Raw genomic sequence first — 17,108 nt, 5'->3', positions numbered from 1 at the left:
TCCAAAGAGACAGGTTCTCGCTCTGTTCCCCACACTGGAGTGCAGTGGTGTGGTCATGCATGGCTCACTGCAGCCTCACACTCGTGGGCTCAAGCAATTCTCCCACTTTGGCCACCCAAGAAGCTGGGACTACAGGTGCACAGTGCCACCATGCCTGGCTTTTTTTTTTTTTTTAAGACTGAGTCTCACTCTATCGCCCAGGATGGAGTGCAGTGGCGCGATCTCAGCTCACTGCAACATGTGCCTCCCGGGTTCAAGCGATTCTCCTGCCTCAGCCTCCCAGGTAGCTGGGATTACAGGTGTGTGCCACCATGCCTGGCTAATTTTGTATTTTTAGTAGAGACAGGGTTTCACCACATTGGACAGGCTGGTCTTGAATTCCTGACCTCAGGTGATCCACTGCCTTGGCCTCCCAAAATGCTGGGATTACAGGCATGAGTCACCACACCCGGCCTTTTAAAAAAAATGTTTATTAGAGACAAGGTCTCACTGTGTTGCCCAGGCTGGTCTCAAACTCCTGGGCTGAAGTGATCCTCCTACCTCGGCCTACCAAAGTTCTGGGATTACAGGTGTGAACCACCACACTCAGTTCCAGGCTCTACTTCAATCAAGAGAACCCGAATCTGACACCAAGCCTGAATCTGAGGGGGCACAGCTGCCTTGTCAACAGTCTCTTTACTCCCACCCTCGGGCCCTGGTCTGTTCACTCCGTCACTCAGCTTGACTTTAGTGCCAGATTTAGGGCAACCCAGAAGCCTGTTTCATGTCCTTGTGCGAATTAGAAAAAGGGGCCCATCCTCAGACCCTTGTTTGCCATCTGCTGAAAAATGGTCAGAGTAAACATCCATTTCTACACTATCTATGATATAAATGCGTCCTTTGGTGTGATGTTATTGTGCAGTGCACAACATACTCAACCTTAAAAGGCCGCCCTGTGAATGATCTCTGAGTCCACAAAATAAATACAGCTGCAACTATTATCCTTGCAGAGTAAGTGACCTACCCAGGACCCCACAATGAACCCAAACCTTGTCGCTTCCCAGCTCACCTCGAAGTAGGTGAAAGTGATCTGGGTACAGGAGCTTGAAGCCGAAAAGGGTGAGGATCACTTCTACAGAGAAGGAGCCTCGGTCCACAAAGTCACCATTAAATATCTGTCCTGCTAAGGAAAACATGGCAAGCGTGGAGGGGAAGGGGTGGGGTGGGGGGTGGTGGCAGAAGATGGGCCAGATGGGTTGCTCCTGCCTGGTCTCAAGGCTCCTGTCAGCACCTCCCAATCAGTGAGGACTTGGCAGGGTGCAAGGGGTCTGGGTTTCTAACCCTTTCCTCACTGTGGCTCCAGCCAGAGCTTGGTCGCTGAGCCTCAGTAGTATGGCACTGAGGACCCTGCCTCCTGTCTCCCAGGAAAGCCAGTGGTGGGGAGGTGCGGGGACCAGTCAGTCCACCTGCTTCAGCTCTCCTCAGACAGGCCTGAGCCACAGGGGAGATGGGACACAGACCCTCCCACCATTCACCAAGCAAATACCATAATATGTGGAGATACTTACACAGCATCGAGCGTGGGCCAGGCCCTGTTCTTAGCCTGTCCTCTCAGGAACTGCTAAGTAACAGGGTTGCACATATTATTATCCCCCTTTGCAAGTGGGGATACTGTGACACCAAGCAGTGAAGTAACCTGCTTCGCTCACACAGCTGGGAAGTGGCAAAGCCAAGATGGAACCCAGGTGTGGCCAGTGCCAGGTGCCATTCAAATGCGATCCTGAGGCAGACGAAGACAAGCCAGGGCCCAGAGAGACTGAGCTACCAGCTCAGGTCCTACAGCCGCTGGGTGCTGGCCCAGGCCTGTCCGAGCCTGGAGCCTGGGGTGCGTGGCCAGCCTGCAGCTCCACCCACATCTTGGTGCCCCAGCATGGCCAGGCCTCTCCTTTCCAAGGTCACGTCTTTTCCCTGGCAGGGGCTCCTCCCCCTCTGCAGATCTGAGGCTGGGGCTGGGGGTGGAGGTGGGGAGAGGGTGGCTCTGCCGAGAAGGATACATAGGGGTTGGTCTCCGAGGGTAAACCGTTGAGCTCGAATATGTTGAGGAGGTCATAGAACTGGCCATGGGTGTCCCCGCATACTGTAATCTTCTCTGTCTGAAAGAAAAGAGGCCACCGGAGAGGGAGGGGCCCAGAGAGAGACGTGGGGAGGGGGCAGAGGTGAGGGGAAGGGTAAGAGTTCACAGTAGACCGAGAAGAATCATGCAAGAGACACAAGCAGGGGACACAAACGAAGAGGGTGGGACAGAGACCAAGAGGCCAGCAGAGAAATGGGATATTCAGGAGGAAAGGCACAGGGGTGGGGGTGTGAGGGAGACAGGGAGGTGGCTCCGTGAGTTCCTGAGCTCTGTGGCCCCTCCCCAGCCAGAGAGCCCACCCCCGCTGGCCCTCCCCCGACTGCCCCACAACGCGCACCTCTTTGAGTGTGGTTTCCACGAGCGTGCTCAGCTTGGAGAGGACCTCTTTGACCTGTACCAGAATCTGGAAGGCAGGGCAGACTCAGTGGGACCGGCTGCAGGGGCTGCTACCCAACCCAGCCCCGAGAGCCTGGACTGCCCAGGAGACGCTGCTGGGCTGAGGGCAAGGGAGAAGCAGGGAGAGAAGAAAAAGGGCAGGGGAGGCCTGGGGGAGCAGGGGCAGGTGGGGCCAGAGGCAGCCGCAGGCTTCTGTGGACTGTGCAGTGCTGAAGCATTGCGATTGTTTCATGTGAAAATCTGGTTCTTGAATTATCTGAAAACACTCAGCATCATGTGGAAATACATACATGAATCCAGATCGTAGAACATTTTATAAAAGAACTGGCCTGGACACAGCTCAATGTCACTGTCATAAAAGTCTCCCAAAAAAGAAGTGAGACTTTCCAGTAAAAAGAGGTAAAAAGGCAGGTCATAGGCAACACTGGTGCTTTCAATGGACCCTGAATTTTTAAAAAGCAGCTACAAAGGATGTTTTAGGGAAAGCTGGGGAGAATTAAAATATTAACAGATGTCTAGAAATGCAGATGATTTATTTTTCACAGACTGGAGATGACCTTGACAATGACATGCATATCTGTCAATGTTTCCAGATTTTCCGGATGGCCCGTGGACCGTCTACCTTAGTATTATCGCATCAATGATGAATTTCTAAGGTAGGACAATTCAACTGTGGTCATACAAGAGGACGCCTTTGTTTTTGGGAGATCCAGGTTATTATGACTGCAACTTACTCTCAAATCGGTTAGGGGAAAAAAAAAAAGGATACACATACAAATGCATATATAAGCAGACAGACACATTAAGTCAATGCATTAAAATGTTCACAAGTGGTGAATGTGGGTGAAGGGTGGATAGATGTTAACTGTACTGTTCTTTCAGCTCTCTGTAGGTTTGACAGTTTCCAAAATAAGCTGGGGAAAAGGTGTTAAGAAAATGCAGGAGGCACCCACTTCCAGTCAGAAGGCAGAAAAGCTACAAAAGACTGTCTCGCCCTAAAGATGAAAACAAGCCAAGCAAGCAACAAAATCAAATTTAAAGCCATCTGAGGGCTGGCAATGCAAAGGGACCTAAATTAATCAAAATGCAGACAGGACGAGCCTTTCCTTGGGGAAGGAGCCCACAGCTTTTATCCTGGTGCTTGGCAGGCGGGCGGGATGCCCTGGGGCTGGGCGTGAGGGGAAACGAGTGGAAGTTCATGACCATGTGGGGGCTGGCGTGACAGATGAGGACTCCAGGGAGCCCCAGCACAGCCCGCCTCTGCCCCCGCCAACTCCCTCACACGGGCTTCAGGGAAGGCTGGGTGCGAGGTAGTGAGGTGGAGAGAAACCCCCTGAGGTACAGAGCGGGGTGAGACTGGAGAGCAGCGAACACCCCAGCGGCCCCACAGCCCGACGGCAGGGCTGAATACCAGAGGTCTCCCACAGTTCCAAAAGCTGGCGACTTTAAAACATAAAGACATCCCTGGAATTCTGCCAGGGCTAAGATCCCAAGGTCTGCTGAAGGGAAACTCCTAATTCTACTCTGAACACATTTAAAGCCAGTGGTAAAGAAATTCCAACAAAAGTTGCCCCTAAACTACAGATGAGGTTCACACAGCCCCTCCCTCTTGTGGCTCAACAGAAGAAATGTGTGCCGTTTTCTTGTTTATTTGTTTTAAGACAGGGTCTCACTCTGTCACCCAGGCTGGAGTGCAGTAGCTCGATCACAGTTCACTGCAGCCTCAACCTCCCAAGCTCAGATGATCCTCCCCCCTCAGCCTCCCAAGTAGCCAGGACTAGAGGTGCCAACCACCATGCCTGGCTAGTTTTTGTATTTTTTTTTTTTTTTTTTTTTGTAGAGATGGGGTTTCTCCAAGTTGCCCAGGCTGGTCTTGAACTCCTGGGCTCAAGCGATCTGCATGCCTTGGCCTCCCAAAGTGCTAGGATTACAGGCCTGAGCCACGGTGCCCAGCCTAGGTGTGCCATTTTCTGAGGAAAATCTTTATTTACCTCAGTCTCTAATGTTCTTTTATACAAAATGCCTGGCATACAATAAAATTATAAGACACATGATGAACTGGTAACAGAGCAGACTCAGAGATGAACCAGATGATGAAACTACCAGAGACTTTAATTAAGATAACCATGGTAAATGTGTGAAAGGACTTAGTGGAAAAGGTAGACAATATGCATGAACACATGAGACACAGAGAAGAAAAGTCTATTAAAAAAAACACACAACTAAATGAAAATGCCACCAATAAAAAATACAACATAAGAAATAAATAATTCATTTGTTGGGCTTAACAGCAGTTACAAAGAATCAGTGAACATAAGGACAACTGAAATTACCCAAACTGAAATACACAGAGGAAAAATCGTGCAAAGAATTTAAAAATTCAACTCATTAAAATCTAAGGAATAGGGCCGGGCGCGGTGGCTCAAGCCTGTAATCCCAGCACTTTGGGAGGCCGAGACGGGCGGATCACAAGGTCAGGAGATCAAGACCATCCTGGCTAACATGGTGAAACCCCGTCTCTACTAAAAAATACAGAAAACTAGCCGGGCGCGGTGGCGGGCGCCTGTAGTCCTAACTACTCGGGAGGCTGAGGCAGGAGAATGGCATGAACCCGGGAGGCGGAGCCTGCAGTGAGCTGAGATCTGGCCACTGCACTCCAGCCTGGGCGACAGAGCGAGACTCCGTCTCCAAAAAAAAAAAAAAAAAAAAAAATCTAAGGAATAGTATCAAATGGTCTAAAAAGCATGTTATTAGCTTTCCAGATGGAGGAGAGCAGAAATGGGAAGAAACAGAAGAAGAGATAATGGCTAAAAACTTTCCAAAACTGGGCCGGGCGCGGTGGCTCACGCCTGTAATCCCAGCACTTTGGGAGGCCGAGGCGGGCGGATCACAAGGTCAGGAGATCGAGACCACGGTGAAACCCCGTCTCTACTAAAAATGACAAAAAATTAGCCGGGCGCGGTTGTGGGCGCCTGTAGTCCCCAGCTACTCGGGAGGCTGAGGCAGGAGAATGGCGTGAACCCGGGAGGCGGAGCTTGCAGTGAGCCGAGATCGCGCCACTGCACTCCAGCCTGGGCTGGGCGACAGAGCGAGACTCCGTCTCAAAAAAAAAAAAAAAAAAAAAAAAAAAAAAAAAAAAAAAAAAAAAAAAAAAAAAAAAAAAAAAAAAAAAAAAACTTTCCAAAACTAATGAAAGATATTAACCCACAGATCAAAAAGGCTCAGTGAATACAGGATAGATGCAAAAAAAAAAAAAAAAAAAAAAAACCACATCAAAGCCAAACTACTAAATACCAAAGATAAAATCTTAAAACCAGTGAAGAAAAAAACAGACTATAAGGAACAAAGATATGAATGATTGTTGAGTTCTCACAGAAACAATGGAGGTCAAAAGGCAATGGAAAAAAAAAAAAACAGATTTAAAGCACTGAAAGAAACAATGTCAACCTAGAATTCTATATCCAGCAAAGATACCCCTAAAAACGAAGACAAAATAAAAACATTTTCAGGAAGGCCAAAGCTGAGAGAATTAGTCTACAGCAGATGTACACTGTAAGAAATGCTAAAAGTACTCAGGCAGAAGGGGCATGATACCAGATAGAAACCCACATATGCAAGAAGCAGCAAGGAGTAAGAGAAAGGGTAAATATAAAAGACATTTTCCGTGTATTCATAGATATGTTTCTTTAGAAGACTAGTGTCTATTTAAGGAAATGACAACAATGTATTTATAGCAGATGCATAAGCATGACAAGAGCACAAAGGCTGGGAGAAAATAAAAGGAATCACAATATTGTAAGATTCTTTTTTTTCTTTTGAGACGGAGTCTTGCTCTGTTGCCCAGGCTGGAGTGCAGTGGCATGATCTTGGCTCACTGCAAGCTCCACTTCCTAGGTTCAAGTGATTCTCCTGCCTCAGCCTCCTGAGCAGCTGGGATTAAAAGTGCACGCCACCACGCCTGGCTAATTTTCGTATTTTTAGTGGAGACAGGGTTGTAGACATAGGGATTTTGCCATGCTGGCCAGGCTGGTCTGGAACTCCTGACCCCAAGTGATTCACCTGCCTCGGCCTCCAAAACTGCTGGGATTATAGGCATGAGCCACTGCCTCAGGCCGTAAGATTCTTATACTGTCCATTAAGTATCATATTATTATTTGAAAGTAGAATAGGACAAGTTAAAGTTACACATTGTAATCTCTGGAGCAGCCTTTTTCATCCAGGGTTCCGGGAAACGATTACACCTCACAAAAAATATTTCCAGTGATACCTGCTCAGTTCTCCCAAGGAGAGCACACAGATTCACAGGAGAGAAGTTAATTCACTGCGGATACAACGGATGCCTAAGGGAGTTAGGGCTTAATTCTCTCAATACAGCCTCAGCTGAGAAGGGCTGCTCTAGAGCAACCACTGAACACTCCACCCCTCACCACACACGTTCAAAAGTATAACAAAAAATTCAATAAAACAGATAAAATGAAATGCTAAGAGATTCCTGATTCACACAAAAGAAAGTCAAAGAAGGAGAAACGGGAAAAAAAAACAAAAACAAATGGGACATATAGAAGAGAGATATCCAGACAGTAGATTGAAATGCAATCATATGATTGCTGATAGTTAAATATAAATGAACTACACACTACAATTAAAAGGTAAAGATTGGCCAGGAATGGTGGCTCACACCTGTAATCCCAGCAATTTAGGAGGCCGAGGCGGGTGGATTATCTGAGGTCAGGAGTTTGAGACCAACCTGACCAACATGGTGAAACCCTGTCTCTATTAAAAATACAAAAATTAGGCCAGGCATGGTGGCTCACGCCTGTAATTCCAGCACTTTGGGAGGCTGAGGCGGGTGGATCATGAGGTCAAGAGACTGAGACCATCCTGGCCAACATGGTATAACCCCATCTCTACTAAAAATACAGAAGTTAGCTGGGCGTGGTGGCGCACACCTGTAGTCCCAGCTACTCGGGAGGCTGAGGCAGGAGAATCGCTTGGACCCGGGAGGCAGAGGTTGCAGTGAGCCAAGATCTTGCCATTGCACTGCAACCTGGGCAACAACAGCAAAATTCCATCTCAAAAAAAAAAAAAAAAGTAAGACTGTCCAACTGGATAAAAAGGCAAGACCCAAGTATATGCTGTTTATAAGAAAAACATTTTAAACATAAAGATACCAATGGGTTAAATACAAAAGGGTAGAAAAGTTATAGCATGCAAATATTAAGTGTAAAAATCTGGTTTAACTATATTAATAGAAAACATGGATTTCAATCCAAAAAGTACCAAAGGCACTTCATTATAATGAGTCAATTCATCAAGAAAGCATAACGATCCCAATTGTGTACCTAATAAAAATTTCAAAATACAGGAAGCAAAAACCTGAGAATTATAGGGAGAAATAGGCAAATCCACAAGTGCAGTCAGAGCTTTTAACAGCCCCCTCCCAATAAATGATTGAGCAATTAGAAAAAAATAGGCCATAAAAGATTTTTAACAGCAGTCTCAACCATCTTGAACTAATTGACATTTATAGAGCCCTATGACTAATGACTGCAAAATACACACTATTTTCCAGTACCTACTGCAAGCGTGCCAAGACAGACCTAAAAATAGCCGCAATGGAATCATCCAGAGTGTGTTGTCTGACCAAATTAGAAATCAGTAACAGTAACATCTAGAAGTCCCCAAATATTTGGGAGTTAAACAATACCCTTCTCAATAACCTATGGATAAAATAAGAAACTATAAAGACAATTAGAAAAAAATTCTAACTCAATGATAACGAAAACATGACACATCAAAATTCATGGGATGCCGCTAACGCACTGCCTGGAAGGAAATTTAGTTTTAAGTGCTTTGCTTAGAAGAAAACAGGTAAAATTAACAGCATTAAAGTTCATCTTCAGAAGCCAGAAGAAAGCAAATTAAGCCTCAAGCATGCATGGAGAATAATGAATGAAAAAAATCAATGAAACAAACAAAAAAAATCAATAGAGAAATTCAACATGAACAATGAAAACATGTTCACAAAAAGACTTGTCCAAGAAAGTCCATAGCGGCTTATACTTATAAAAGCTACAAAGTAGAAATAACCCAATTGTCTCTCAAAAGACTGCATGAACAAACCATGGGCTGTTCAGACAATGGAGGACTTGAGCTACTGATACACACAACATCCATGTATGATTCCCACACACCGTGCCACATAAAAGAAGAGACACTAACTGTTCTAAGTCCATTTGACATTGACATGAAATTCAAAACCAGGCAGAATTAATTTACAGTGGTGAAAAATCAGATCAGTGGTTGTCCCTGGGACGGGAGTGAGGGCTGACCAGAAAGTGGTCAAAGGAGTTTTCTGGCTGACGGAAATGTTCTGTAACTTGTTTGAGCAGTGGGCACATAAAACTATAAAAACTCATCTAACTGGACACTTAAGATTTGTGTATTTTATTGTGCATGAATTATACTTGAATTAAAAACAACCACGAATGGGGACATTCCTCCTCCTCTCTTACCTTTAACAACGCGATCATCAACAGCTAACCCATACAGAGCACTAACCATGTGCTAGGCACTATTTGAAGCAATGATGTGGATTACACACAGTTACTCCTTACCACAGCCCTTGGTGGAGACGATATGATTATCTCCACTGTACAGGGGAGGAAATCAAGTACAGAGAAGTGAAGCCATCTGCCTACAGGCACACAGCTAGTATGTGGGAAGGCAGAGATTTGAACCCAGGCTGCCTGGCTCTCTAGGACCTATCAAGTGGCAGCTTCCCACATGGCCTGCACACTCCTGTAAGGGTCACCTGCCTGTCAACCTGACTCACAAGAAGTCCCGCATCCTCACAACCAACCCAGGAGGTGGTGGATCTCGGCAGATACCCAAAATTATGGTAAAGTCCCTGATAGGTCAGGGCAGGGGGCCTTGTCCAGATAGGATACCAGAGCCCGAGTCTCACTCAACCAGTTAACACCCTGTGGCCAGTTGCCCTCCTGGTTCGGAGGAGGGGATGATCTCAGGACTAGGAGCCACCATCAGGTCCCAAACAGCCTGCAACAACCAGCAGCCACAGCTGCCCAAGAGCCTGGGATGAGAACTCCAAGCAACAGACTCCGCTGCTTCTTCACCTTTCACCCTGACCTCTCTGGCCCTTTGTCCCTGCATCTGTCAAACGGCACTGCCCGCCACCGCCCCAAGTTGCTGTGGGATGGATGAGATGAGACTCTGTGGGAAGCCCTTGGCACGGTGTCTGGCACACGACTCCTGCTCAGTGTTGGCTGTCGTGGCCGCCCTCCTCCTGTCGTTGCCGCCCTCCTCCTGTCGTTTTGCTCAGTGCCCATGGCTGGCAGCACTGTGATGCCACCCCAGGGTTCCCGGGTGCCCGGTACCTGACAGGTGCATTACCTGGTAGGCGCATTTCCGGTGCAGTTTTTTCTGGTCCTTGTACCACTGCATGAGCTCCTTCATGAAAGTGATTGTCACTTTGCCATCCTCAAGCTTGGGTCCGCTGTACTCATCCTCAATGGCTGGGGTGTGAACGAGGGGGGACACGAGAGTCAGTGACCACAGCCACTGTGAGTGGGGAAGAGGTCTCGCTCCTAGGGATGGGGCAAACCTGGCTCTGGACACACAGGTTGAGAGAGGGACGGAGCAAGTGAAGAGTCCCCTCCTGGGTCAGGTCTGGCCCAGAGGCCTCTTCCTGACCTCCCTCTCTACCTTCACCCACATCCTTTTACCCTATTCAGTTTTATGGCACTTAGCACTATTCATTTCGTGACTTGTTCATCATCTTATCTCCCTCCTAGAATATCAGCTCCATGAGGACAGGGAGGGCTTTGTTCATAGCTGTACCCCCAGTGCCTAGGACAGTGCCCGGCACATAGGAGATGCTCAATAATCATCTGTGGGATGATCCAGAACAATCACTTGGATCCTCTCAGCACCTAGAGGTGAATCAGACACAGCCTGTGGGGCCTGTGCTACTACCCAGAGGGAGGGCCCGTGAACTGGCAGTGGGTCCACGGCTCCCCAGTCTTGCTCACTGGGAAACGTGAGGCCCTGCTTTGGGCTGTGGATGGAGTGCCCTGGAACACAGGCAGAGGAGTGACAGACAGTAGGCTGGGGACAGAACAAGGGGCCACCCCTGAGCCCCCCCCCACCCCCAGGGAATGAAGAGGGCCCGCGTGGAATGTTCTGGGCTGAAGCATGGCGCGCCCGGGCCCGACTCACTCATGCTCTCGATGTCCAGTGAGTCCACCACGGAGCGCTTGTGCTCGTCGCCCGCGATGGCCCGCTCAAAGGCCTTCTGCTTCACGATCTTGTTGCACTCCTGGTATTTCATTTTGGCGTCCTTGTCGTGGGGCTTCACCTTGACAACCTGGTGGGGAGGGAAGGAGTGTGCACGCTGAGGCTGAGGTGGGGGTACAGCGGCTGCCCCCAGGCTGCCCAGCCCTGGGTTCCATGAACACGGAAGTCAGACCGCCTGGGCGCCAGGTGCTGACGGTGCAACCCTGGACATGTTTAACCTCTGAGCCTTGGTTTCTGCACCCCAAAACTGGGTACAGCAAAGCTGCCCGCACGGGTGCACTTCATCAATCTTAGCCAAGAGTGCGCTAAAATCAAACAACTGCCTGTCTGAGGGTTATGGGCTCAGGGTGCCCTGTAAGAATCCCTGTGGGGCGAGCGGCGTCCCAAGCACATGTCCTGATGCTACTATCGTGACTACCAAGGCGGCAGGAGGATGAGAGGAAGGGCCCGCAAAGGGCCAATGACTTGCTGGACGACATGGGCTCCCCAAGCCCAGGTTACCTCATCTCTAACAGGGAGGTGACACAGGGCTCCCCTGCCAGGGCTGTGGGAAGGAATAAGTAACACACAAGGCCTGGCACGCAGCAGGGGCAGGCGGGTAGCAACACTGAGTGCTGTCACTTCCCTTGCTCACCCTCTGGGGAGGCCTGGGACAAAGGATTTCCCTGTTTTGTCCACTGAAGAGAGGAACTGAGGGTCACAGATCCCGGACACTGGGTTCAAATCCCAGCTCTGTAGGTCATGAGTTGGGTGACCTCAGGCAGGTGAGTCTGCTTCTGCGGCTGTTTCCCTCTGAGGTGGGACTGAGAACCGTGTCTCCCTCAGAAGGCCGCGGTGAGAGCTGCGCGGGTGAATGCTTGTGAACTCTGCACAGTGGTGCCAGGTGAAAGGAAACTCCACGTGGGCGCCCACTGCTCTTCACGGTCCCCGCTCTGGGGCTGCTGCGCTGATGACCAGATCAGACGATAGGCGTGGGGCGCTCGGCTTTGGGACAGAGCAAGTTCCCAGTGAAGGGAGCCCTATCCTCTCCCCTCTCCCCATCTTATTTACTCCAATTCCTGCAAACTCGGATCTTCTAACCTGAAAAGCAGACTGGATTTGGGAGCTGGATTCGGATCCTGGCTCTGCTACTTACTTGCCGTGTGACTTTGGGCAAGTGACTTCACCTCTCTGAGTCTCAGTTTAGTCATGTAGACCCTGTCTGACCTGCCCACCAGCCTTAGCCTCCCCAGGAGCGGACGCCCACAGCTCCTGTGCCAGAGGACAGACTGGGGGGCCCCAGGGCCGGCCCTCAAGGAGCAGGGGTGGCCTCTGGTGGAAAGCCTGGCAGTGTGAGTCAGAAACCTCCAGAGACACCCACTGACCCCTGCAGGCTGGTGTGACAGAGGTGAGGGGTGAGGCTCATCCACGCTGGGAACAGGTGTGTGTGTCAAGCGGGGTGAGAAGAGCCCATGCCTAGCAGGCCACGGCTTCCTCCCTGTCTGGGCAGGCCCAGGGCACCCTGCCAGGCAGCTCCACCTGGGCTGTGGGTGGGTGTAAGGCAGGGGAGGAAGACAGCACCAGGCAGCCCCTGGCATCCTTCCCAATGGGGAGCGGTTATGTGCGCACACCCGGCTGGTGTCCAAATCAGCATGTGTCCTGGCCCATGCGGCTCCTCCCACCCCTCTATACCTCCCAGCCAGACCACTCATGTCCCCAGCGTGCTGGCTCCGGGCCTTTGTGCAGGCTGCCCCTGCCCAGAGCACCTCATTCGCACCTCCACCTCCTCCTCCAGGTCTCAGCCCCACTGTCCCCTCCTCTAGGAAGCCCCAGAGGCTGGGTCAGGCAACCTCTCTGGGCTCCCAAAGGCCCCTGGGCTCCCTTGTTCCAGCCATGAGCCCTGCTGGGAACCGGTCTGTCCACCGCACTGGAAGGGGGCCCTGTGAGGGCAGGGCTGAGGCTCAGCCATAGCTGTGCTTGCAGCAGTGAATGAATTTCCCTTCCCCCCTTTCTCCAAACAAATGAATGAGTGACTGAGCATTTCCTCCCCGCCAGTCTCCTATTCTCCTATTCTCTGGGGGCGGGCGGGCTAGGAAGGAAGATGAAGGCAAACAATGACAGTGCAGGCAGGAGAAAGGGAGTGGGAATAGCAACAGGGGCAGCGGAAGCAGTAATAATACACAGCTCACTTCTGGAGCACTGACTATGCGCCTAATACCGTGTGAGCAATTCACTTGCTCATTTATCCTCCCTGCACCTCTACATGGCAGTGTTTTCACAATCCTCATCTGACAGACAGAAAACCAAGGCCCGGGGAGGTGAAGTTGCCCACCCAGAAGCCAGGATTCCCTTCTCTTCCAGGCTAACCTGCGCCAAAGTCCAGGCTCCTGATTTCCGCCATGCACGCTGGGAGGGGCTCCCCTTCTGCCACCTCCCCTGCTTAGGCCTCAGGGCACACTGCACGCCCTCCAGGGAGGCAGTGTGGGGCAGTGGTTATAAGCGCGGGCTCTGGGACTATGCCTCCTGGGTCTGAATCCAGGCCTGCCAGGGCAGGTGGCCTCACGTCTCAAGCCTCCCTCAGTTTCTAGAAAGTAGGGGTGGTGCCAGCACCCCTTGGAGGGCTGTCGTGAGAACTTAATGCCAGGTGGCAGCAGGCAAGTGCTCATCCCAAGGCCCGCTGCTACTGCAGCTGCTGCGACGTGCGAGGTCTAGCTGGGACAGTGAAGATGCCCTGCTGGGCTCCTGCTCCTAGGGAAGGTCATTCACTCCGGACCAGAGGGGACTCAGCTCCTGAAGGCCCACTGAGTCAGAACTTCACATGGAACTTTTCTTTTTTAAAGAAGTGGCATTTGGATTGTATCAAGGTCAGTATTCTGACTGTGATATTTATGTAGTTATGCCAGATACACCTTTAGGGAAAACTGGGATTTCTGCATTACTTCTTACAACTGCATGTGAATCCACAGTGCTAAGTAAACAAGTTGTTTCTAAAAGCATTACCTTCAGTGGGGAGTACTCATGGGTAATGATGTCTGGAGCTGGTGAAATGGTAACACAGGTTCACAATCCCGGAAGAAGCCCTGGGGGCTGCATGTATTTGGGGATTGGGAATTTTTTTGGATTTTAGTAAAGTGATTTGGTGGATGGTTGGGTGCGGTGGCTCATGCCTATAATCCCAGCACTGTGGGAGGCTGAGATGGGAGGTCACTTGAGCTCAGGAGTTCAAGACCAGCCTGGACAACATAGTGAGTCCTGTCTCTAGAAAAAAAAAAAAGTTAGCCAGGTGTGGTGGTGCATGCCTGTAGTCCCAGCTACTTTGGGGGGCAGAGGCGGAAAGATTGCTTGAGCCCAGGTAAGGCCGCAGTGAGTCATGATGGTGCCATCACACTCCAGTCTGGGTAACACAGTGAGATTCTGTCTCCAAAAATCCCAAAACAAAACAAAACAAAAACCCCCACGATTTGGTGTACATGCTCTATCACAGGACACCCGCAGCAGGTCCAGGGCAGTACCTAGCAATCACACGCACACACATGCCATTTCTGCAGCAAAACCCCCAGACATGCCACTGGAGAGTAACCAAGACCACCAGCAGCTTCTTCGTAGTTCAGGTCAGGTTTTGCCACTGAATGAGTTGCCCAAACTTAGCAGAACTGTTCTTCAGAACTGCTTGGGTTTTAAAACTGAGGGTGAGGGATGATAGAGCAGCATCAAATCCCACGTGGAGCGGACCCACAGTACAAGGTGTAACAGGGCATTCTGAGTATCTCCAACATGCAGACAGTGAGCTGCAGCCCAGATGGGAGCCGTGCCCGCCTGAGGCATGCAGGCAGCTGGTGGAAGTCAGGTTTCCAGGGCAGGAAATGCTGCTGCCCAGGGACAGCCTGAAGCCTGACATGATGGTTTTCACCCTAGGGGGTTAGTTTCTGGTGAATGAGTCTGGCAAGTTACACCCAGCATTCTCTGGATAGTAAGTCAGAGGAGAGAGCACCAGGGTGCACTGCCTGAGCTAAGGGTGAGTGCTGTGCCAAGAAACTCGGACCCGCTGCGCATGCCCTGCTTACGGCCTGACTCTGAGACACAGCTGCCAGCTCCTGGCTGTGCAACCTCAGTGGAGGGAACTACCCTCTGGGCCTTGGTTTCCTCACCTATAAACCAGGGATAAAGAAAGTCTCCATTGTGCAGGATAGCTGTGAAGATGAAATGAGTTATTACTGCATGAAGGTCACAACCTGGGCCATGGCGAGTGCTGGATTAAACAGCGGTTGTGACGATTCCTGTTACTTTCACAGATCCATGCTGCAGGTGTACAGGCACCAGTATCCGCTTGCAAGGCACCACGCATTTCTAACTGACTGTGCTGGACTCTGCTGTAAGGAACCCAAAGCCACAGAACAAAAACCAGGAGATCCCAGGAAGGGTTAGGGAGCGCAGAAGGAGTCCCCAGATCTGGCCTAGGTCTGCACCCAAGTTCCAGCATAGACAGGAAAGAAGAACACAGGTGTGTCTTCTGGAAAAGGACCCAATGAGGGGCAGATCCATCATGCGAGTCAGGGTTCTTCAGAGAGACAGAACCAGTAAGAGAGAGACACACACGGGCCAGGCGCGGTGACTCACGCCTGTAATCCCGGCACTTTGGGAGGCCGAGGCCGGTGGATCATGAGGTCAGGAGATCGAGATCATCCTGGTTAACTTGGTGGAACCCCATCTCTACTAAAAAAACACAAAAAAATTAGCCGGGTGTGGTGGCGGGCACCTGTAGTCCCCACTACTCGGGAGGCTCAGCAGGAGAATGGCGTGAACCCAGGAGGCGGAGCTTGCAGTGAGCTGAGATCGCGCCACTGCACTCCAGTCTGGGCGACAGAGCAAGAGACACATATACAGTCATGAGCTGTATAATGACGTTTCAGTCAACAATGGCCCGCATATACGAGTGTGGTCCCAGAAGATAAACATGCTGAAATAGTCCTACTGCCTAGTGACAGCGCAGCCATAGGAGTGTCTTAGCGCAACGCCATGACTCACACAAATCCATGATGAAAACAGAAGCCAAGTAAACCACCATGGACATTTTTCTGAAAACACCACCACCTTCTCAAGGGCCTCACGCAGGTCCTTCAGGGCTATCCAGAAGGCACTGTCACCCTAGATGACAGCTCCATGCGTATGACAGCCCCAGAGGACCTTCCAGTGGGACGGGGTGTGGAGGCGGGAGACAGTGATATTGATCTCCTGACCCTGTGTAGGCTGTGTAGGCTAATGTCTGTGTTCGTGTCTTCGTTTTTAACAAAAAGGTTTAAAAAGCAGAAGAAATTTTTTTTCAACAGAAAAAAGCTTACAGAATAAGGATATAAAGAAAGTATTTTTGTACAGCTGTACATCTGTGTTTTAAGTGTTATTACAACAAAGTGAGAAAGTTTTAAAAAATTAAAAAGTTTATAAAGTAAGTTACAGTAAACTAGGTTATTATTGAAGAACCAAAACTTTTAAAAAATAAATTTTAGTAGAATCTAGTGTACAGTGTTTATGAAGCCTACAGACATATACAGTACTGTCCTAACCTTACATTCACTCGCCACTCACGCACTGACTCACCCAGAGAAATTTCCAGTCCTAGAAGCTCTATTCATGGTAAGCGCCCTCAACACGTGTACTAGATTTTATCTTTTTCTTTCTTTTTTTTTTTTTGAGACGGAATCTTGCTCTGTTGCCAGGCTGGAGTGCAACGGCTTGATCTTGGCTCACTGCAACCTCCGCCTCCCAAGTTCAAGCAATTCTCCCGACTCAGCCTCCCAAGTAGCTGGGATTACAGGCGCCCGCCACCACGCCTGGTTAATTTTTGTATTTTTAGTAGAGATGGGATTTCACCATGTTGGCCAGGCCGGTCCTGAACTCCTGAACTTGTGATCTGCCTGCCTCAGACTCCCAAAGTGCTGGGATTATAGGCATGAGCCACCGTGTCCGGCCTATTTTATCTTTTTTTTTTTTTTTTTTTTGAGACAGAGTCTCGCTGTGTTGCCCAGGCTGGACTATAGGGGTGTGATCTTAGCTCACTGTAAGCTCTGCCTCCCAGGTTCATGCCATTCTCCTGCCTCAGCCTCCAGAGTAGCTGGGACTACAAGTGCTCGCCACCACGACTGGCTAATTTTTTGTATTTTTAGTAGAGACGGGGTTTCACCGTGTTAGCCAGGATGGTCTTGATCTCCTGACCTTGTGATCCACCCACCTTGGCCTCCCAAAGTGCTGGGATTACAGGCATGAGCCACCGCGCCCGGCCCTATTTTATCCCCTTTCTACGTTCAGA

General features: G+C 50.0%; 2 protein-coding genes across 2 annotated transcripts in view; one reads left to right on the top strand and one right to left on the bottom strand.

Moving 5' to 3' along the window:
• The window catches only part of CCDC8 (coiled-coil domain containing 8), a 323,648-nt gene that overhangs the window by 21,308 nt on the left and 285,232 nt on the right, over nt 1-17,108 (top strand). The window lies entirely within an intron of this gene.
• The window catches only part of PPP5C (protein phosphatase 5 catalytic subunit), a 45,946-nt gene that overhangs the window by 5,107 nt on the left and 23,731 nt on the right, over nt 1-17,108 (bottom strand). The window contains exons 4-8 of the mRNA XM_050772214.1: nt 10,748-10,895; nt 9,923-10,044; nt 2,451-2,516; nt 2,034-2,132; nt 1,049-1,154 (exon numbers count right to left, since the gene is read on the bottom strand). Coding sequence (XP_050628171.1) covers nt 1,049-1,154; nt 2,034-2,132; nt 2,451-2,516; nt 9,923-10,044; nt 10,748-10,895 — 541 coding nt within the window. The remainder of the gene's footprint in view (nt 1-1,048; nt 1,155-2,033; nt 2,133-2,450; nt 2,517-9,922; nt 10,045-10,747; nt 10,896-17,108) is intronic.

Source organism: Macaca thibetana, chromosome 19 (assembly GCF_024542745.1).
Source record: "Macaca thibetana thibetana isolate TM-01 chromosome 19, ASM2454274v1, whole genome shotgun sequence".
NCBI classification, from domain to species: domain Eukaryota; kingdom Metazoa; phylum Chordata; class Mammalia; order Primates; family Cercopithecidae; genus Macaca; species Macaca thibetana.
The sequence above is the reverse complement of the archived record's forward strand: the minus strand, read 5'-3'. Positions and strand labels throughout refer to the sequence as shown.